The sequence below is a fragment of the Pogonomyrmex barbatus genome, unplaced genomic scaffold (genome assembly GCF_055798465.1).
Source record: "Pogonomyrmex barbatus isolate J1 unplaced genomic scaffold, ASM5579846v1 scaffold16, whole genome shotgun sequence".
In the NCBI taxonomy this organism is placed as follows: Eukaryota; Metazoa; Arthropoda; class Insecta; order Hymenoptera; family Formicidae; genus Pogonomyrmex; species Pogonomyrmex barbatus.
Genome location: NW_028297112.1, coordinates 2,844,929 through 2,869,940, shown reverse-complemented (window position 1 = coordinate 2,869,940; position 25,012 = coordinate 2,844,929). Strand labels below are relative to the sequence as shown.

The 25,012-nt window shown below is 32.1% G+C and overlaps 1 protein-coding gene across 7 annotated transcripts in view; it reads right to left on the bottom strand.

Moving 5' to 3' along the window:
- Shal (potassium voltage-gated channel protein Shal) overlaps window positions 1-25,012 on the bottom strand; it is a 107,736-nt gene that overhangs the window by 5,430 nt on the left and 77,294 nt on the right. The window contains exons 5-7 of one of the 7 annotated variants that reach the window (XM_025217935.2): window positions 19,715-19,798; window positions 11,266-11,567; window positions 1,067-9,455 (exon numbers count right to left, since the gene is read on the bottom strand). The exons of 1 other annotated variant lie outside the window; for it this stretch is intronic. In XM_025217935.2, coding sequence (XP_025073720.2) covers window positions 11,427-11,567; window positions 19,715-19,798 — 225 coding nt within the window. In that variant the 3' untranslated portion in view covers window positions 1,067-9,455; window positions 11,266-11,426. Of the gene's footprint in view, window positions 1-1,066; window positions 9,456-11,265; window positions 11,568-19,714; window positions 19,799-20,307; window positions 20,854-24,511; window positions 24,587-25,012 lie in introns of those variants that run through there. 5 more of the 7 variants (XM_089073944.1, XM_089073945.1, XM_089073948.1 and 2 more) reach the window with 5 other exon arrangements.

The following is a 25,012-nucleotide window of genomic DNA, read 5'->3' as shown; positions in this document are numbered from 1 at the left end:
AATTATTGAGTTCTTTCTTATTTCAAATTCGATTTTTAGCATTTTTATTAAACAAAAATGGCAAATTAATCCAATACATTCAAATTATTCTCGATTGAAAATGTCAAACAACACAAGATCATCAAACAATCAATTACCTAAGATAAAATAAAATATGATTTAAAATTTGTTTTGAACAATGTTATTGCGCTCTTAAAACAATAATGCCATCTCTATGAATAAAAAGGTCAAAGCTCAAAAGTATTTATATGGATCAAACATAGACTAATAGCAAGCTTTTAATTGTTGGAAACACAGTACTTCTCTCTGGAGACAATAAACTCAAACTATGAATATCACGGTTATAATTTACTTCTTGCTTTCTCCTCTTTCACTCCGTGCTTTTGTCTATCTTCTGATTCAATTTTGTGTTTAATCTGGAACGAACAAAATCTAATCGCGGTAAAAGCTGCGAGAAACGTTAGTTTTCTTACATTTCTGTTTCATAGGAACGATAATAACTAGTGATATAAATCCTCATTTCAATGAATCCTCGTAATTACTTTTGTAATTACTTTTTGGTTTATTCGATCGTTTATCTCTGATCTCTTCTAATTTACAGAATTATGCAAAAATAAAATCTCTCATTGCCAGTCATATAATTCTCGCGAAAAACACAACAGAGCATTTGTTTCTTGCTAACAAACGCGGTGTTGGCAATAAACCAGCATTATAAATGTTAACTATCTTTCTCTCTCTCATTCTCTCTCTTTCTGATTAGTTTTATCTTTAATATTATCTCTTCATTTATCTTTTCGTTTACCTCTGCTATTTACGAATGATACAAGAATTTAATTATCAGCAGCATGATGCATGCTAAAACAAATCTCGATATCGAAGAAATAAAGTGGCAATAAAATACGGCTATAATTCTGAGTTTTAATTTATCGTTCTAATTATCTTTCACATATGCGTTTTTCATTTAACAGTTTACTCATAGAATTAAATAATATTAAATCGCTAGCGATATAATTCTTGAGATGAAAATTTCTACAAACGGGAGAGCAAAGTTGATAATAAAATTGAGTTGGAAGTATGAATTTTAGTTTATTTCCTCATTGAGTAAGGCGTGGAAGCTACCGAAGATGGACAACATCTTTGGCTAAAACGTCTTCACTTTTAATTACAATTGTCAGCAATCAGGATATTGCAATTTCTTCCCAAACGCTTCAATTAAAAATATCATTATCATCGATACATCGACGTTCTGCCAGGCCGTCGTTGCTCTAATATCCGATAGGTTTATATCTTAACACATATTTGTGTTGCACATTTGAATGTTGCGAATAACATGCGTTACGAATTCTTCAAGTTGATGATAACAAAATAGGAACTTTACAGATGCAAAATAAGAACAAATCTTATGACGATTGTAATAATTGTATTATGACGCTATTTATAGAAACTAATTTCATCTATACTACGATATAAAACTTACCTTTAATTACACATAAATATTTATATTGTTAGCATAATTTATAATAACGTTAATAATAATTTGTAAATTATCGATAAGATGCTTAAAACATCAATTGATTGATATTCGGATGTTCTGCGTAATCGTTATTCAAGTATTCGAATTATTATACTCCTAATTATTCTCAACTCCAATACTCAAATAATGATATCGACGGCCTAGTCACGCGATATATTTCTCGAACTTTTGATCAGAGAGAGACAATAATTATCACGTTTATATATGTCTAAAGATAGTCAGAAACAATGTCGTACGAGAGATCGTGATCACGAATAAATTCATTCCTGCCTCGTAATATTAATTTTAATTTTAATTTGTTCGCGGACGCAGAAGATCGAAGCTCCACCGCTCCTCACCAACGCTTCGAATGCTTGCGAACGCATTATTATTATAATATCTCATTACATTTCCATTTCTGTTATAATAATAATAGAATACAAAATCGCCATGCGTTACACATAAAAATAATATAATTATATGTGGAAAAAGTGAAATATCTTGTATTAACTAATCTCTCACGTTAAAAAAACGTTTTTTGTTCATAACACAGTTTTTCTTTATTATTGTATTTATATTATGTATCGTCCGATGCGATCGACTTCATTAATTCTTCGTGGACCTTGGAAAGCCAGCTTTCCATCATTCGAACAAGAGGGGAACATTCTACATAATAATTTATATATTTTTTCGAATAAATGTAACACATAAATAAGAATAATAATATCTTTTCTAAATTTATGACTTCTCACTCAGGGATTTCATAAATCCTACAGAGATATGATCGGTTGATTTGCAGCAGCATTTCTGAAATACGTTTAAAAAATATACAAAATCGCTTATACTCATTATAAAATATTTTATGATGTCGGACCAACTGACTGTTTAACAAATTTAAAGCAAATATTTTATTTGTTGAAAATCTCACTCGCTAAAATTGCCTGCTGTGTTAAATATTTCATTGCAATTAATTTCTTAATTAAATTTCTTTCAAAGGGTAAAGAATCATGTTATAAATGAAAAAAATCAATTCTTCTAACTGTAACATAGTCACGAAGTTGGCAATAAAATAACTTTTAGTTATAGTGAGGCGTTCTGTGAAAACGCAATGCGCGCATTTATTTCGACGCGTCAGTCGTATCGCGTCCCAAAGAGTCGTAATCTTCTGATTTAATTAGTCTGACCTAGAAATATATGCATTTCACCATGCAACGCAAGCTTTGCTGCATCGCACAGTCATGTGTAAGTGAATCTGTACTTACGTAAAAATGTACGTATGTACGTAGACCTTTAGTTTCTCGTATTTAACAGACAGAGATTGTGCGATCTAATAATTGAAGAGCTAAGTGAACGAAATAGTTATATCATTTTTGCAAAAATTTAATCGTTAAATTATACATGTTATTATTACTAATATTCAGTAATATTATTATTTAGTATTATTTGTTGTGTATAGTAAAGTAAAACACACTATGTTAATAATATTATATTTGGGATTCATACATTTGTTCTTTTTTAATTAAATAAGGAATATTTCATATCTCATGTTATTCAAACACAAAAATCCCAATATCCTTATTTTTTAATGCATATTTTTGTATTAACAAAATTATTAGTAATAAAATGATAAAATGATAAAATAACTTTAATAAAACAGTTTTTAACTTTTCAATTTTTAAAATTTTCATTTTAAAATTATAATATACAATATTAAGGTGCATTATAATCCTCAATTTTCTCTGGAAAATCAATAACGAATAATTGAAAATATTATCTAACAACTCCATTCATTTGGCCCTTCAATCGCTCGCTTAATCGTCAACGCAATTATCGGCACTTGCCAACGAGTCCATGGACGGCGTCCTGCTTAAGAAAAGAGAAAGGAAAAGAAAAGAGGTCGCATACTTATGAAGAATCAATGTCCAGGTACGAGCAGATCTTTGCAACTTAGTTGCTCTCTATCATCTGCAAATATATTCACGGCACTCACAAATTTTCTACGATTACGATATAGCGAAAATTTTGTTTCTCGCACGATCAGTAATTACATCGCGATTATCTCAAAATTCGGAAGTTCACAATGATTTCACGGCAATCCTTTTCTTTCTTCTCTATTCAGTATTATCACAAATATCATTGCTATGAGTTCTTGATATATTTCTTTATCAGTTTGTTAGTTTTGCGCATAAAAATTAATTTATTTCTTGTTATTAAATAAAAGTAACAAGTAAGAAGAGCCTCCGCTACCCCGAGAAAGTTTTTGACGTTGACTGATTAATTATATCGTCGATCTTATGAAAATCATATCAATCAATTGTAAATAGAACGCTCACTGATTATAAACTGACATTTATAATACTGATCGTGCAAAAAAGATATAACTTTAACTATTCCGAAACCATGTCACTTAACAGTAAGCCAAGAGTTCAAATAAAAATTTAAATCATGTATAACTAAAATCAGATATAGATTTCTTGATAAAACTTGATAAAAAATTTATTGACATCCCATAATTTTATCATATTACTCCTCTTTTACAATTCATTCTTCTTTTTTATATATCTCAATCAAAATAAAACTTTTGCCGTTTTCTTCTTTAACGTTCACAAATGCCACGCTAGCTTATTTACAGTACCGAAATTTGCATATTTATCGCAGACTTGCTGCTGAGTGACATAAATTCGTTCCTTTCTATCCTCTTTATAACCTTCAATACTCTCGATCTTTAATAATACAGATCAAAACGTTTGATGTTATAGATGTTTTCTTTCTCCATGGAAACCACAAGAGCTCGGAGCAGCGAAAGGAAATGAAAAGAAAAGTCCCTGACTAATGCACATTTTTGTTATACTTCACTCTAATATCCTTATTAAAGTTATTATGTCGCTTCGGAAAATATTGGCAGTACAGTAGTAAATTGAAAGACTTCTCTCATTTATCATCCTCTTTATCGGTTTACTTCTCGTGTTGTTTCTCTTAATATATTTGCTTCTTTGCTTTTGTTGATATTGTTTATTTATAATACCACTGTGAAATCATGCTATTCATTGCACATTCGCACAATGTGCAATTACTTACTTTTCTCTCACTACGTGCCGATAATATAATGTCGCGAATTTACGGAATATTATTTAATTCTAAAAAAAGAAAAAATTGTCTTGTCTTATATTTTTAAATAAAAATATGTATTAGTAATTTAATTATTATATAAATTATTAATTATTATATAATATAAATACAGATATTTACACAAAAATTCAATGTCATCAAATTCTCTTCAAAGCTTTATAAGAAAAAACAAAATCTTGTGGAAAAATGAAAATAAAATAAAAATAACAAATTTTCTTTAAAAAAGATTACTAAAAATTAATACAATTTAATACAATTAATTTATTAATATTTTATTAATATTTAATATAATTAATACAAGTTATTACGATAATGAAAATTTTAATCATTTCATTAAACAAAAAAACAACATATTTGTATCTGCAAAACTCTTAAAATTCGCGAAATTTCATTTTTTTCGGCTAATTCTTCACATACGCATTATACACATGCACATCATACACGCACTACGAGTCACAACACCAACAAAAGTCTCTATTAAATTTTTTTTTTATATTTAGTTGCATGCTTAACTTATTTACGATGTATTTATTTATTACAGGCTAATTCACAGGACGATCGACTACGTCGCGACCCGCCGTGTCGGCAATTTCTCCGATGTTATATCCAAACTACGTCAGCATGATAATTAAATTAATCGGACTAATTCAATATTCTCCCGACATCGATTTCTACGAAAGTTCATCCCAGGCGCATCAAATGAATCATTTAGTAAATTAAAATTACGATCATGTATATATGAAAAAATTCCATTAATTCCAGAGAATATAAAGTTTCTTTTACAAAACTTGAAAGAATTGAAAATTATAATAAATAATATCGATAAAGAAATTATTCATTGAATCAATACAATCAATTTCTATCATCTACTGTCATAAAGCAAATACAATGCAGTTAATATAATAAATTAAATAATTAAATTTATTGTTATTATGATTTTATTTAACTTAAGAAACAAATGAAATTTGTGGTATTAAAGGAGGTCGTTTCATCATTTCAAAGTTCATCATTTCAAAAGTAACTTTATTCCGTAAGTTTGGCACACGTATACGAAAAACATATGACATCCTATGGATAAATTAATTGTTGATAAAAATGCAGACCAGAGGATCGCACAAGTATTCGCGCGTGATCGTCCGTGAGGGATAAAATTAATTATTAACAGCTAATCCTGAAAATCCATGCGACAATTCTTGCGATATCTTCCTCCCATCAGACTCGCCTTTACCATATCTTAATTAAATTGCCGCATCTTCTTTGACGTTATCTCAAGTATTACTGGTACCTCTTGGACAAAACGAGAGACCGGACATTATCAATCTCTTCATTTGTATACAATTATTTTTATATATCTATACATATATATATATATATATATATATATATATATATATATATCATTTTTCTTTATTTTTTTTTCTTGGCTTCACACGCACTCAGGCACGCATTCTAATACGGAACAATTTAGAATTTATTTTATTGCGCGACACGAGGGTGCTGGAGTTGTAGGTGTGTATATGCATGTCATGTGTGTATCCTGTATGTGTTTCTTCGTGTATTCTCATTATATTATATTTGTATATAATATATTTCCTTCTTCATATTTTTGCACTTGTTATATAATATAATCTTTCTATACATATTTATATTATCTTCCTGTTAAAATCTTTTGTTCAACGGCGAATTACGTTATTAATTACAAAGGTTTATTACAGACAACAGACTGTGCATTCACCTCTTTCTTCTTTTGTTACAGTCCACGAATATTTACATTGAGTCATGTTATCGTTAAGCAACTTCTGTTAGTCACACACGATAATCCAATTTTTCACCTTCATTTCTTTCGGCACATTTGACTGCATCATTCAATCGTCCGCGATAATAGAAATAATTATAATTTGATGCGATTCATCGTTTTGATGTTTTATTTAATGTAAAATGTTTTAATGCTCTTGTAATATAATAAATTCTGATAATATTAATTTCACAAATATTGTATTCTCTCAAATGCCTTAAAAAGTTCGCTAAATTGATATTTCATAAATAAATAATAATATTTCATAAATAAAAATAAATCAATTATATATTAAATACAGAAATATATAAATATTTCTGATGCTGCGTATTAAAATTGTCGTAGCTTCTACTTCCTCAGAAAGTTATTTATGATATAACTCTAATATTGATATCATTATACAAAGTATAACTTTACTCTTAAAAATCACGTCTCAAAGAAAAATATAATAAAAATATAATAAAAAGGAGATACTTTTTGCTTTTGATAAAGTTCTCGTAGCACTCAGAGAAAATTTCTTTTGCAAATAGCAAAAGAAAGCGGACGATCAATCGCTACAGTCGGGCAACAATAACGATAACACCGTAATAAACGATATCTCAATTTAATTACTGTCTAAGAGTCGCGATCGACTAAAGTCGGTCACGAAGCTTTGAAAGAACGAGGGCATCATCTTAAGTTAAAGTACAAAGGTACGTAGGTCCCTCCATTTTAACATTCTTTCGCGTAATCGCATTTTAACCACGTCGCGTCAAACCCCCTTGCAAATAATACTTCATGTCAATCTTGATGCAAAACATAAATGTCGCAAGAATTCCGATAAATCAATATTTATATCGATCCAATCAACTTTAAATTATTTTTAAACATACAAGAGACAAGATATTATATTTTCTTAAGATTTTTGAATATATATCTCAATGAAAAAAAAATGAAACATTTACTTATTAGTAAGAATATAAGAAAGACACAGAGAGGAGAGAGAGAGAGAGAGAGAGAGAGAGAGAGAGAGAGAAAATGAGGGAAGAACTGTTATCCATTTAAATTCATATATATATATATATACGTAAAGAAAATAAGGAAAAGGAAATAAATCAAGAATTAATCGTATGTATCAAAATGATAAAATTCTTCGTAAAATTCCAACTTTCCTTTCCCAATACTTGCTTTAATTAATTGCTTTTACTGATTATTTTAAAATAACAGTCTTAATAAATCATGACGTAAGGGTCTTATCAATTCTATATTAATTAATGTTTCCCACGCGTATTTGCTTTTTTGATATGTTCTGTCTCTCTTTCTCCTGATTTCATATTATCTGTCGTCGCTTTTGTCGTCGTAGTTCTATTAACATGTCAAATGAATAACAGTACACTGTAAAGTTCTTGCAAAAAAGACTTTTATAAGAACTTTTAACAATATAATTTTATACTACAAATCTTTATAGGATCTTTCAACAGTATTGTACTTTTAAATTATATATATTATAATAATTTTTAACTATTATTAAATTAATATTATTCTTTTTAAATATAATCCAATAAATAATAAAATGTTATATAAGACATTGTGTTTATAAGGATGTTTAAAAATATTAATATTGATAAATGATATTCAGAAGTAGTAAATAACGAGATACAAACGTGTAAAATGTGCAATAAATATTTGATTGTATACAATTTTATTCAAGAATTCTTGAGATTATAGAAGATTAAGATTATAGAAACGTTTGTAATAACATATTAAAAATTATCGGTTTCATTTAATTTTACATTAACGATTAATACATATATATTATATATACATATAGCTTCGCGTATAATAATTTATATAATACATATTAAAAATCATTAAATTCATATAATTTATTAAAACTGAATAAACACTTGAAAGTTTTATTCTCTGAAAGTGATCCTCGTGATCACAAAATTCCATTTCTGATTAAAATGAAAAGTTTGATCAATAAACTCAATTCTGAATAATGTAATTCTTAAACAAATGCTTAGGTTTATTATCTTGTCACTACTTACCGTTAAATACTGCCTGATTGTGAATTATAATTGTATCATACCATATATGATAATTACAAAGACAAGAATATAGTTACGTCATATCATATATGATAGTTACAAAGACAAGAACCAAACAATTGTATTTAAAAATAAATACGAGCCGCAGTTCAACTACGATTATTCATATAAATTCATATAAATTCATAACTTTCATAATCAATGTAATAAGCATTAAAAGTCATCAAGTAACGCCGCTACGATAGCGCAAGTGAACTTCTAGAATTCTGACATGATTAATGGATCCTCCGACCATTTGAACAAACGCGAGAAATAATATGTCTCCTCTTTCCCTTCAAGGATCACTGAAAGAACATTATTTAAAGGACGGCCTGACGCGAAGTAACATAATGCGAAAACCCTCGAAGGACACTCGATCCCGCACGGACAAATCCCGTATAATTGCGCAACCCTAATCGCAATCGCGCTCAGCTGCACCTGGGCCACCCATTTTGCGATCTCGTCGCTCGTCGGCGCGATTTAATCAATTAAATCAATTAATTATCACGATGCCGTGAACAAATTTCCGCAGGAAGAACTTCCACGCTTTCTCTTCCCTACAGAAATCCAATCAGCACGCAACCGATTATGCGATTGCGTAACGAGGCGCGTTGCTAAAACGAGACATTTTTCTGTTTTTCGAATGGAAATCTGCGGAATCGACGCAAATGATCTAATGGAACTATGATCGCAAAGGAGGAACCGCGCGTCGATCCTCGCGTTTCGATTCGATAGTAATCGATTCGCATCGCGATGACGTAGATCGCGAGGGGACGTCCAACGGAAGTCCGGATCTTCCTCCTAGATCCTCTGTAGATCCCGAATAACAAACGATCGTTCCGTCCTCTCGGTAGAGTGAATCAATCCGCTTATGAAATTGCAGATCGGAATGCCGTTGAACCGTTGATGACGATCTTCATCTCGCGTGGCGAACGGCTCGTTTTTATTACTGGAATTAAAAGGCGCGAAAAATTCATACTCGCGCAAGTTTGCAACAATATCAAGGAGTCACACAATAATTTACTGACACTTTATTGCAATTATAAAATAATTATCACACTTGATAAATTAAAGCAAATAATTTACAAAATATATATATTTTATATGATGATTGAGAAATTGCATGATAAAACATACGTTATTGTTAATTATCTATACTGATAATAATACTGATAATAAATACTGATAATAATGCGGCATTTTTGCTAAGGAAAAATCCATTTCATTTTCCTCGAGAAATACATCATTTGCAATACGAAGAAATAAAATAACGTATATATATATATATATATATATATATATATATATTTACTTTAAAATAAATCTTTTTCGTGAGAAGAATACAAAATTTATATATAAATTCCTATTTTATCGAATTCTGAACACGTATACTTTCTCAATTATCCAGTTCATTTATATTAGAATACGTATTATTGGGAACTCGTGCGTGGTTCACCGGAAAAGATTGCTTTGTCGTAGCTCGATTCAGCGAGCTTCCACGACGAAACTAGGCCGCGTCAGGGAAAGCCGACGCAAATCCAGAAAAATTGCCTGCACTCAGGACTCATCCGGCAGCCCCGAATCGCGAACGGCCGCTCTCGGCTTCATGCCGTATTTCAAGATGGCAAACGAAGCGAACGTAATCTCGGAAAATTGTCTTACGTCCACTGGCCGATCATAAATCACCCTTCCTCTTGACTAGTCTCAATCGTCAATTCCCCTCCAAACGATTCGATTGGTTTGCTCTTCAGCATGATCTCCGCGATATTTTAACAAAAAAAAAAGAAACAAAGAGGTTACTTCTAAATAAAAAAAAAAAAAATATTAAGAATAAAGAAAAACTCGAAACTTTACATCAAATATATTTCTAATATTCTTTTAAATATTTGAAAATATCTGTAGCTTGATAATTAGAGATCTCACATCAAAATTGAAACAAAATATAATTTTTAAAAATTTAAAAATCTTTATTCAGCAAAAAAGCCATTTTTTTAAATATACAGATCAACTCCAATTCTAATTGTAGAATTGAAGAGATTTCATTAATTCTCAATCATCATTTCTCAATCATAAAATTTTTCAAATTATAGAAATTGGTTAATACTCGAGGGTAATAGTGTGAATTGCCGGAAGTAAACGCGAATAAATTCTATGAACAAAACCAATGGCGTGTAAAGTCAACGATATACCTGCAATCACGATGCATGTAATTTACATAAAGTTGCACTAGCAAATATCAATATAACCCGAGGGATTTGAAACAGATTAATTTTGATTTCTAAAGCTCTATACATATACATGAAGCGAAAGTAACATTATCTTCTAGAAATTCTCTACGAAACAAATTTCTTTATAGAGTAAAATTTTTCAAAATAATATTCAAAATTTGAAAAATTACTCATTAATTATAAATAAATTCCCGAGATTTTAGGAACAACATTAAATTTCACTTTTTCACGTTACATATATCTTCGCGTTAGAAAAACATTTACAAACACATTTTGCTCTATTACGTTAATTTAATCAATCCAAGGGATTTCAACTACATTTAGAAAATTACTTTTCAATAAACAGTACAGTAAAAATGCAAATTCTATATGAATAAACTATCATCACGCGACATTTTTTTGAGAAAGTCACTTGCGGGACCTCCGAAACAGAACAATAAAAAAATCGCGTAACATGGGCTAATGGCATCCACGACTACTTCCGGTGATTCGCGCGGCGCCCTTTAAAGATCGTGATTGATGATGGCTCACCGTTGCTTCGACCGTGGTCGGCCGTGGTTCGTTCATCGGGTTCAGCGAGTACAGGTGGAGAAGGACGGCGATGAGTTTAGAGGTGAGTGGTGGTGTGGTAATGCGTGGTTAGCGCATCGCGCACACGGACGATCGTGATCGGTTCTCGTAATCGTCGTGATTCAAACGGTCTCCGATACCGGGAGCGGTGGCTGCCCACCGGAAGTAGTCATGGCGGGCGCGGTGTTGGCGGTGTTGGTGGGGGCCGGAAGTGGCTGTAGGGCCTGCATGTCGCAGATGTGGGAATCGCGCTTCTTTAGGTCCTGGAACAAGTGGCATTTCGGCATGTTTGAATTTTTTCCTTCTGTCGTCCTCCCTTCTTATATTTCTCGCTCCCCTCATCTCGCCTTCATTCTCTCCCTCCCTTTCTCTCTCTTTATCATTCTTTCCCTCTCTCTCTCTCTCTCTCTCTCTCTCTCTCTCTCTCTCTCTCTCTCTCTCTCTCTCTCTCTCTCTCTCTCTCTCTCTCTCTCTCTCTCTCTCTCTCTTTCTCACTCTCGCTTTCTTTCAACTCTTACATCTCGCACTTTCTCGCTCACACTTGCATCTCGCCTCTCTTATCCCCTCACACAATTGCTCTCTAATTTCTAAATCTCTAAATTCAGACTAAGCAATTACAATAGTAATCCCTCCTCCTCTCCTCTCTCTTTCCTTCATTCCCTTCATTCCTCGTCCTTCTCGGAAAAGAAAAATGATCATCGACGCCACAATCAAGTCAAACATGTCGATGATGCGAAGTGAATTTACATTGCAATTTCTAGAATCTTTGATGATCTACGGATTGGAATGGACCTTTGCGGCTAATGGATTGATAATCGATTTCGAATGATCCTCAAGAGCAAAAGCGCTCGTGAATCTTCCGAGGACGAGGGGGTCGGAAAAAAGTTTTGGACAACTTCCGTCCTGTGGAGACGGAAGAACGAAGAGAGACTGAGAGATGAGGGCGTAGGGGGAAAAAGGACGAAAAAAGAACGCGTGCAAAGAGAGAAACATGCGACGGATGAGAAACAGATACGAGCGGAAATAATCGATACGAGAGGAAACCAGGGTGTGAAGCAAACAATAACACAACAAGGAGGATATATAATAACAACAATAACAAGACAACAATAACAAGAACAACACATTCCATTAAATGTAGAACATGAAGATAGAAGAAAGCAAACAGTGCGCAGAGCCGAAACAAGACACTTTGCTGGTACCAAAATGACATGTTTATTTCATTAATAATAATATATGTACATATATTGTAAATATTGTACATATTTAAATTTACATATTAACACAAACGCGCAGCTTAAGCCACTGTAACTGGAATTATTCTTGGGCTCAAAAATGATTTTTCATTTATAACAGAAATTAACATGTGTATATTCAAAAGTTTTGTAAATTTTTAAAATTGATGTCATTTAACTACATTTGATAAGTTTCAAAAGCGCCCAATGTAAAAAATGTAAATAAAAAAACACCTTATATTAAAACCATAGTTAAATCATGTAGAAACAAGAATAAATTATTATTGTTTCTGCAAACTGATCTTTAATTGCAATTAACAATTCCCTTCAACCTGATTTTAAATATAACATTTAAGAAATACGTGTGAATAGAGACTCACATGAGTCTCCATAAAGATAAAACATGCGATAAATGTCTATTTGAAATGCAGTCGTAACATATGAATAATAATTATCATGCCCGCATTTTTTTATTCACATTATATTATTCAAACTGTAGTAAACTATTAAAGATTAATAGAACTTCTTTTTTTGAGCTCGCCTTGTGCAAGAATATTCAGAGCAAAACTGTCATATCTTTCAGAAATTGCAACGTCTGCAGGAGCAGCCTTGCAAGATAGACGAATGACGTGAGCGAAGGATCGATCGCTGTTGACAGCCGCATGCGAAATGCATTATACATCTTACAAGCGCATTCATAAATTGAATACTCCTGAATCGTAACGTAACAGTTATAAGTAACTATCATACTTTACATAGTTTCTAAGTCGAATTTTTACAGCTCGTCCTGGCAGCATGACCCTCTCGAGCGTTAAGCGCACACAGAACTTTATCGCGATAATCGCACGGCTAATGTGTTGCGCTTAACACCAACGTGACTTTCTATGCTACGTCTTTCGTGATTAATAACACCACATCGATCTTATCTCAGACGTTTAATTATGCTATTAGTAATAGGGCAGCGTAGTGGTAATCGCAAATCGATTTCATAATTGCTAGCATGAACGCACCGAGATAACGATCGAATAGAGAAAGATAAAGCGGAATATAATTAATCACCAGACGATTCAAAATCTTGTCTTATTTTGTCTGCTAGATAAAATCTATGGAAATTTCTGCAAGATTGATTAAAATTAATTTCAAAAACTTAAGTTTAGAAATTGCATATTTATGTAATTTTTTTAGATGTATCTAAGAAATTATAAGACATTTAAAAACTTGAAGGATATTTATAAAAACTATAAGAGTAAATTATAAGAGTAAACTATAAGAGTAAATTTTTAATACATAACAAATAAAAGATTTTAAAAAATTAATAAATATCAAAGCAGTTTTTAAAAGATAATAGAAATCACCTCTAAAATTGCAATTGCAGCTTTGTTTCAAGTTATGCATTTTTGTTAATTAATCCTTCCTATTAAAATAAATATATTTATTTCTTCTAGACTTATTTTAAGTTTACAATAAAATAGATATAATGTATAATAGAAATTCTATGACGTGCCCGTTAAATTAAGCTATGATATATATATGCAATTGACGATTGATTTCTATATTTAATCTCACATTTTTAATATAATCTATATATTACATCGTTGTTAATAGGTCCAAAGAATACTCAAATAGAGGATTGAAACGTCCAATATATATCTACATCATATCTTATTTAAACTCATATGCCAATTTCATATGTATTTTCTTAGAGCTACAATTCTAAAAATATTTAAGAGTACTGTGTACGCGACACGTGCCATGTGAAGATCTATGCAATGTAGATGTGCAATAGATATTTTTATATATCCCTTGAATATTGAAATGTTCTTTCCTGCAACATCTAAATCTAGAATCTGGATTTTTGTTAATGTTCCCTTTGTTATTCACCATTGTTCCAAAATACGTTTAACATAAAACAAATTTTTACACAGTTAACAATAAAGCATTATTTTTTTATATAAGAAATAAATACAAATATCCGTAGGAAAAATATCTATTTAGATATTACGCAAATAATATATTGTGACAAAAGGAAAAAATCTCGAAATAATCTTTCTTTCTTTATTAAAATTAAAAATTCAGCATTGTTTGGCTTAGCGACTGGACTGGTTCGCACTGGACTCGTGCGAACTGCAATGCAGTAAATTTTAGACGAGTTTAAGGCGCGTGGGTCGACCTCCGCGACACGTGCGCGACCATTAATCCCTCGCAATCGCACGACGGAAAAGCGTCCGGTCCAATAATGCCCTTACTTCACAAGTCCTGATAATTTCACCAGGCGAGGCTCCGCGGTGTTGCGCCGCAGTGCAGTTACATGCATGCACGCGTAAATCGCGACATGTCACGAGGTCGCGCGAGTGTATTGAATTGATGCTTATGCAGTAGTATGTATCGAGAATATGGCAAACACCCTGAATCTAGAGCAATAACTTTAGAGAAACGCTAAATTTTCTTCTAAAGAATTAGGCAAAACAAATAATAATTATTATTATTAATAAATCAAGCAAGCAATAATTACTTGCAGGTAACAAAATACCGACATAAATAATTTTTTAAATCTTTAATTTTAAAAAATTTTTCTTAATTTTTAAAATTTAGCTCTTGATTGCAATGTATTGTTTTATTATATAAAAAATATAAAACTTTTTACAGATGTATTATAATTACGTATATGTCATAAATTTTTTTGTATTTTTTTGTACTTTTAGTCATTCTGTTTAGAATGGGGAAATTTCAGTTCATGTGAATCCATTAGTATAAAATATACAAATAATTACAATTTAATGTCGAATTATTGTCGTTAATTTTATTGTTTAAAATCAATGTTAGCAAAATTACATAATTTTAACTGCAATTTAATTAACTAATTGTGTAACGCAATAGTAAACTAAATTTAAAAAAATAATTTTTTATTAAATAACTATTTTAAAAACATTATGTAATGTTTTCGCTTTTACGATTGGAGAATAATAAAATCATAGCAAAATATATAGGACAAAAACATCGAATTAAGTGCGAAATAAATCGTTATTTTCATTTGAAAAAAAAATACGATTATCGAATTTAAATAAAAATAAAATTTATGACAAAACTATTTGCATCGCTTATTTTTCTCACGGCATATAAACGTCCACAGATATTCGAGGCACATTCTTCTAATAATACCCGACGAATTTATTAATGCAGCAAAACGCAGAACAGCTTGCACAGAGAATGTTCCCATTATGAATCTTTGAGAACGATGTAGTACCAACTGAAATTATTTGTACATAAAACCGCGATAAAACGCATAAGCACTTCTTATATATATATATATATATATATATATATATATATATATATATATATATATACGCAGAGAGAGAGCAAATAAGAATACTAAAAATTATTGACATGGCGCCTCTCTGATTTCATGCATGAAAGCAGAATCGCGAAAAATACAGAAATAAAACAGCTTGCTTTTTGATGTTTGTAAATGAAAATATGCGAAGCGTGTACGGAGTATCTTGCAAATTTTTATCATATTTAAAATTAACAATTAACTAATGCATTGATAAAATTTAAAAAAAATAAGTGGAAGTATCTTAGTTATTGAAAATAGATTTTTGAAAAAGATTTTAATAATTTTGTGTATATATATATATATATATATATATATATATATAAAATATACGTATAATTTTACACAATTTGACACCATTTCACATAATTTGTCGATCGTGATATGAACATTATCTGCGGTAATACACAATATATTGTTTATCGATGGAAATAAATTTATTTGGCATGTAAATGCAAATGCAAAAAGTGCGATCGATGTACATAATATAAGCAAAATAGAATGCCCGCGTTGTTTCGAGGTGCATTGCTTAATAGTTGCGCCAATGCTCGTTATGCAATGAGCACAAAAGGAAATCAAAAAAGTTTGCAATCTAATCTAAAATTAAAAAATTTTATTATATTACGATATTTAATAAAATATTAAATTTTTCAAGATTGACAGTTGATACATAGCAATTGTAACAAATTATTTATTTATTTTATGTTATCTATTTTACTCAATTTTATATTATTAGATTTGTTTCATTAATAATTTTTTATAATAAAAATATAAGAGAATTTGGGAAATAGTACAGCAAAACCGCGTTTGCCTGTTATCGGAAAAAGAAAATCATAAAAAACGGATTGACGATTTAATCAAGCTGATCCGTGTAATAAGCATTGAAAATTTATGTAAAATTTTACGCCACGCCTTTAAACGCATTCGATTTAGACGACAACCGTAAAGGTGTTCCTACGGTTAAATTTATTCGCTGTATTGACGCGCCCGCTGGTTTATGCGAAATTTAGTAGACATTTACGAGGATTTGGTTAACGTACCAGGGCTGCGAGCGAGCGATAGTAAATCCCACTAAAATAAATGCACAACCTTTGCCTTTGATAGTCACTCTCATAACATCTAATTACACTTCGCACGAAACACCCCTCGTCGTTACAAATAAGGTAGTTTAGATGGTCTGTTTAATTTTCATTACGTTCGTTAGGTGCTGCGTGAGATAATGCACAACTGCCTAATTCCCAGTTTATTTATCTATTTATTTTATACAAGGTAAACCTATTGTACATAAAGCAGGAAAAAGTCACAGAGGAGAATTATTTTTCTCTTTTAAATTTAACTTCTAATTAATTATATATACTAGGTTACTCATTTTTGTTATGTAATATTAAAAATACAAGTTTATAAAATATATCTAGCAAAAAATCCGTCACGCATTCAGTCAAATATATTTAGTTACAAAATATAAATTTACCCGTAAAACAATAAATTAAAGATAAAATAGAGGTATGACAAGCAGATAGGATTGCCGGAGATATGCAAATATTATAACAACAGCATATTCTATCGCTCCTTTATAGAACATTAAAAAAAATATTTTTGTGTCACACGTGTAAAATGTGTCGCAAAAATGTAAAACAGAAAAGTGGAAGCGTTCGACAAAACCAAACGTATTTTTCAGACCGTAAAATCTCGAAAGAGATATGGAACTTCTATTTCAATCGCCGACATCTTTAAATTGCCTCGGAAGAAAGTCATGAAACTCCAAAAAAAAAAATAAAGTAGAAGCGAGAGAAACTAACGGTCTATTCCGGCTGTTGTATGTATTTTTCTTTACGGCCTTTTACGGTCTTAACTTCTCGCTCTCTTTAAATTTTCTGCCATGTTTCTGCTTAACTAAAAAAAATGTACAAAGAGCAAGGACAGAAATAAGAGTGCAACTAAATTTAAATTTATATATCTGAGAAGATATCAATATATCTCAACTCTCTTTTTCTCTCTCTCTCTCTTTTCTTCTGTGAAATCGCTTATATTATTTTATAATTTAAACGTAAATAAGAAATATATAATATTATATATAGATTGGTGTAGGTTATGCTTTCTTCATCTTTTTAATCAATTTAAAGTTAATCTTTCTTCAAAACATGTTAAATATAACTTTCATTACTTATGCTTATATAAAAGGCGAAAAGAATACTAATAGATTTTTAAATCAGTAAAATTGATTTCAATTCATCATACACAAAAGACTTGTCATAAAAGTGTTTATTAATGTTGGTAGAATGACTTACAAGAGATGCCTGTCTCTCTCTCTCCTAAATCATAAAATAATTAAAGCTGTCCTACTTTCAAAGAATTGACGTACGCTTACAAGAAATTCAACACCTAAAGGTTCAGAGATTTATAAGAATGTGTATAATGAAAAATAATTTTAAAGAATATTATATTTTTATGCTTTCAATGTGTTTTATTCTTTCTCATTAGCAATCGTAAACGAGAATATATATTCCATGCAAACAAATTTCACTAAAGAATGAGAAAACCGAATACTGGAAGAATAGCGGAAAATATTTTAAGGATGATTTAAGAAAGAATTTTTCCTTCAATCTTTTTCGTTCAAGAAACTCCTGTACTTTGTGCTCAAAGTTTAAACAAAAGAAGAAGCGCAACAAAGGTGTTGCACGAAACTATAGAAATTGCCGGGGAATAAAGTGTTGTGTTCTAAAAAAGATGCAAAGCCGCGCGAGCGCATTATAACGATAATATCCGTCGTCAATTTTCGTATTCACCAGCAAGATTGGATTAACGAAATTTGACGTATTTCACGAGGACAATAAAGTGACCTAAATTTTGCATGAAATATCCGTTTCATCAGAAGCTAATGATATAATATTTGCAACAAATACACTTTTCATTAAAAGATTTCATTGTAGACAATAATTAACTCGCACTTTCATTACAATCGTTTACATTATTAAACACGTTTTCTATAAATTGACATTAAAATGGGAAAATGTTTTTAAATGTAATTATTATAGAGATTTCTATAATTTGTACATAAAGACAAATAAAATTTTCCAAATAATAAGATATCAACATACGATGTAATAACTAAATATCAAAATATCAAAATTAAATATTATTTTAAAAAATATGAAGAATTAATTCCGAAAATAAAAAATAATAAAGGCGTAAAAAATTACATTTATTTATATTTATAAAAAGTGCACAGATCATAAATTCACCTATAATATGAAATAAAATATTCAAAACAAAGCACAGTCAGTGCAGAAAAACTATCGATTCGAAAAAATACTCGTGTATCCCTAAAAGCATATCCAACCGTCCCCCTAAAAGCAAGGCAGCCATACAGCCATAACTATAAGAAGTAAATTGCACACTAAGTAGTATATATGCACAGCCTCATCGACGAGCCTTCAAGGGATGCAAGAACCCCTAACAAGCGCAGCGAACAAGGGGTATTTTTTTTCGAGGGTGAAAGCAGACACCGAGGAAGCCAGTCCAGAAGTTGATTGCTCTTAAAGGCATTATCGAACACCGCAAGGGATGGGGTTTGCTGAAGGGAATCCCGACGTGTTCTTCACGTTATGGCAGGGCACGCAAAAGCGCGTTCTAGACACTTGATACACCACACATAAATTTATCACACACACACACACACACACACACACACACACACACACATATATATATATATATATATATGTGTGTGTGTGTGTGTGTGTGTGTAATGTCTCATCATCGTCATCATCATCATCATCAGCATTATCATCATGAATAATATCATCATTTTTACATCTGTCTGCCAACATGGTTTCTTTACCTTTTTCCGCACCTGTATACGGTCGCCATATATGAGCACCACTCTGTCCTTGCTCTCGTTCGAGGTAAGTTGATAGGACAAGCTCTACATGATTTTCAATAGATCGATCGGACAATTAACGCATCGATCGCGTTATTTGTCGCCAAATTTGTATATTTTGTTTTTTCATGTTTGTCGAAGTTTTCGTCGACATCGTCGTAGTCGTCGTTGTCATCGATGAAGGATTCGTCCACCATGTTCCAAGGACGATGATGAAGAGGGAAGGATGATGAGGCAGCGCCAATCGTTGTCGATGGGTCCAAACGGCGACGTCATGATCGTCGTCGTGTTGTCGTCGTCGTCGTCGTCGTCGTCGTCGTCGTCGTCGTCGACGTCGTCGGGGGTCGATGATGGCACGGAAATGATGAAATAGAAGAATTTGATTGATTGACTTTATGGATTTCGCGCAACTGTGTGTGTCTTTACTTGTGTTGTTTGTGGATTTTTTTTTTTTTTTTGATAATTTTCTTAGATCGCGAACGATCGGCGAGTCGATACAGGTATACGTATTACTTTCGCTCTATATATATGATATATATATATATACATATATATCTCTCTCTTTTACTCTTCTACTTTCTCTTATTCAATTACTCGCCCGATTATTCATACGTATCTGCCGCTTTTCTTTTTTCTCTTTCTCTCTGTCTCTCTCTTCCCTTGTATCTGTTGGAGAGAGAAACGATATTTATATACAGAAATCTTTTCCCCTCACTTCGGTTACTCTAAATTGCATCTGCTTTACATTGATAGGCGAGCATATCTCAGCTCTCGTTCGCAAAGCTCCGAATTTCTAGCGCGTATTTACTTGTCGCCGACGCATCCTCTGATGCATCTCTCGACTTTTACTGCAACCGCTCATGCGTCATTTAGCACGGCGATATCACATTTTTTTCGCTTATTACTTTTGCTCTTTTATTTTTTCTATTTTTTTTTCTGTTCGGTCCGGTTCAGTTTTAAATGTTGTTTACAGTGCGCAAGGGGACTTTTCAGAATGAGGCCTCGACGAGGTAAGTGCCATCCATGGCGACCCCCGTCTGCCCACCCTGGGCCCCGGACACTTCGGCCCTTGTAGCTGGGATGTATTGACTGTACGCCTGCTGAAATCCACAACCACAAGCACACACTACATTGTTGCACGCTAGGTACGCCTATGCTAATGCTTTCTACGGACTTCTCCTAAACTTCCATCTACTTTCGCGATCGATGTGTGTGTGTGTGTGTGTGTGTGTGTGTGTGTGTGTGTGTGTGTGTGTGTGTATGTGTATGTGTGGAAATGAAACTTTAATAAATATCTATCGCATCATGTTCTTTCCTATGCCTCTGTTATTTCACTGCACCGAAGCCTTTCATTTTTTTCTTTAGTAAAAATGCAATTAGGGAATCTTTAGTGCTGATCTGATTTGTAATGTAATTATAAGCTTTATATATTATGTCTCGAAATTGTTTATTCTAATTTTTATTTCTTAGTAAGATATACTTTCAATTTAGATTTTATTAGCAGCAGATAGTTGCAAGCATATTATTAAAAGCTTATTTGTACTTGAAAGGGAAAATACCCTTTTACGCATAATGCATTTTTATATTTATATTAAGAATGATATCGAAAAATTTATTTTTTTTTATTCACTGCAAATTTTGCTTCCCAATTTCTATTTGCTAATCCCTAATAATCAATATAAAGCATAATTTTTATATACTAAATTATAGTTTAATAAATCACGGAATATATCGTACCAACTTGAACACGTAAGCAGTAATTTTTTAATATTTCACGATCCACTCGTTTCCCTCGTTCAACCTTTCGACGCGCGTAATAAAATCCGGTTTCAGCGATTTTCGAAGAGATATATGTCATATTCTCGACCGTGAAAATCGATGGGCTTCATGGCGTTTTCGATTGATCCAATAACCCCGGGAAAGCCTGCAAATTGACGAAGTGACGCGCATACCGCGCGCATCACCGACGAAAACGAATTAACTCGCAAACGTCGATGCATCATCCCCCCTCCCTCCCCTCTCTTACTCCCCTCCCCCCTGTGTCCTTTGGACGAGTCAAACAATTCGAATTCGAGTCCAAATGCACGCCGCGGAAAGAGCGCGAGCGACGATTTCGCATTCAAGCGCATCGCGAGTTTTCCACGAATCTGCAAAGCGGAAAACTAATGAGCGCCTGGAGGCAACGCGATTTTCGGCGCAATTATTTTCCATCAAATTGTTCTTGCTGTCGCAATTCCAGAGAGTAAGAGTCGCATGTTTCCTCGAATACTCGAGCGATTAGGTCTCATTACTAAATTCGAAACTGGCTATAGGAAATTATAAGAGAGAGATTAATTAATAATTACGTACATGTAAATTGATGTGGACACTTATACAAAATGCTGCGGAAATAAAAAAGTGCACGTTTCGAACAATACACTCTGTGCTGCCAACGACGAAAGTATATAAAATAATCGGAACAGATCAAATAGATAGAAATAAAGTCGGAAGTTAAAGAAGAACGATTTGTATATTGTTAATTCTTACCTTACACTAGGAAGAAACACTTTTTATGGAACATTTCACAAATATATCGATATGTTTATGATATAAAATATATAAACAATAGTGTTAGATATATGTACATGTGAGTGGTCGTTTCATCCGAATGCAGTTTCAATCAACTGCATCGAGATTAATTAATCACGCTTGAAAAAGAAACAATCAAATGTGCAAATCACGATGCACATTAGCAATTATTTTTCAAATGCATTACATTTTGGGAATAATTTTCAAAATTTACGAAATTATTGTACGTTTTTAGAAGCAAGTAACAACGAGAACTGGGAACATTACAGATACAAAGGAACAAATTTACACTGGAAAATACGATGTTAGAAACAAAGCCGTCGCGCTCGTAAAAAGTAGAAATCGCAAAGATGCGAGAAAAATAATACAACTTGTTTCAACATCAAATCCAATGTCAATAATAAGAAAAAAAATTCGTAGTATTGTAATTATTAAATTTTGTATCGCGAGAACGTTTAGGAAATGCTAAAAATTCGCGTTTTGCGATTTTTTTCGTGATCAATTGGGGGAGTGTAGCTACCTGTAGTGTTTACAGCCAATCATCGTACCTGTTGGACGCCAATTAATCAATGTGAATTGACGGCGAAATCATAACTTGAATGAATGCGACGAAGAATCTTTGCAAGTTATTAACGAAGAGGAAAGCGCTCGATTTCAACATCGATTAATCATACGGCCGGCTGTAATCGACGCGACTCGACAGGATAACGAATAATACGTAATTAATCTTGCTCACTATGACGGGATAAGATTTCAGGCCGGAAAGAAGCGGTTGATATAGAGTATATACAGTTATATACAAGGCGATTATACAGAACGTCACAAGATATTAGCCGAGCGAGAAAATAATCACTTTTTGCAAAGAAACAAGCTAAGGTTATAATATATGTAACAAAATAATAATCCTTTAAATAATAAACAGCAAAAAGTGAACAAGAACAATTCTAAATTTTTAACATTTGTATGCAAAAATGATTAAATTCGAAAAAATTACTGGTAAAAACATAATCGTAAGCGCCACAAAAAGATTTCTATATTGGTAAAAGAGGAAAAGTGTTTGTCTAAAAATGTTTGCAACTTGACGACGACGATCTGTACAATCGGGATATTACGCCTGATGCATCCAATATACTTGTAACTAGAAATACATCAGAATATAGAAGAGGAGAGAAATGTAACGCGCATATAGATACGACGTTTGACGTTTATGCGAAGTAATAGCAATTTTGCGATTGGACATGCAATTACACGGTCAGAGATATTTGGTACAATATATATATGTATATACAAGCTAACGACTGCTCACACGACAACGTGAGTAAATTCAGGACGTAATCATACATTATGCGTTTACATGTGTTGCACATAAATTAAGTGACATGTAATTGGTACGTTGGGGAAGAAATTCGGCATGCTCGAGCGAGTATTTTCATCCGAGCGGATTTAACAACGCTCTTCGTCGCGCCCCGACGTATAATTTCGACGCAACTCCAAATAATAGGAGAGCACTTAAATTAATTAATCTCGTGACAGGTGCCAATCATAACGGAGTCATTTTTATCAGAATAAGTCAGTATAAGTTATAAAATCATTTGACTGATAATGCCAAAGTGATTTATAGCGATGAGTACTTTAATTTTATTTTGTACAGAATATTCTGATTTATAAGATTATTAATATATCAATTAATATTGATTTAACTTTTAAAATATTTTCACAATTTTTTAGTCATAATTATTTTATTCTAAAAACTTTTATATTCCGTAATTTAAATTGCTTTATTCTTAAATCTAGACAAATTAATGTTTTTTGCTATTTATAAATTTTTATTTATTTTATTAATTTTCGATATTTTCAAGATTTAGCATCTCTGAAATTTTTATCATAAGTATATGTATATTAGATTAGTCTATAATAGATTTAACATATTTCAGACACATCACATTATCATGTTATCAAAGAAAATAGAAAGTCACTTTTAGATTAAAATCATCTTAATTGGCAAATTAAAATATTCGATCGAAGTAGATATCGAGTTATAAATATACTCGATCGAGCATGCTAGGCTCTTTAGTCACATAGTTAACAATTAATAGTAATAGAGTCTGCCGGGAACGAAGATAAAAAAAGGCGCTGCTCGTTACTGGGTCGACGACGAGTAGTGGATCGACGGAGCTTTTTAGAACGTACACTTAAGATTCAATTTTGTCTTGCCTGGCTGATCTGAAGTGGGTGCTCCACTACAGGCTCCCGCTGTTCCTTCGGCTATGCATTATTCATAAAAGCAACTCGTGTTACATTATAGTGTGCATAATGCGCCGGTTAATCCGACGCGACGTCATCGCCGACGTCCGCGAGTCCTGATGACTTTTTGAACGGAACGGAAGTAGAAAATTATAAATATTAATGCGCGGACCACGTGATACGATCTATTAACTTCCGAACGTCTTCATAAAAAGCGATAGCCGCCTGCGATGATCGTGATTAATTGCGTGGATTAAAGGGCCGAAAATCCGTTACGCGTGATGACGATGCCTTACGATATTATAATGTCATGATAGAAATTGACGTTGAGGACTGGTAAATCTTCCGCGTCAAATTTTTTTCTTAAAGTCCCAGTTTTTTATCCTAACAGATAGTGATGTATTTATACGCGACAAACTTTCGCGGAAGAAGCTTAATTGATTTCCC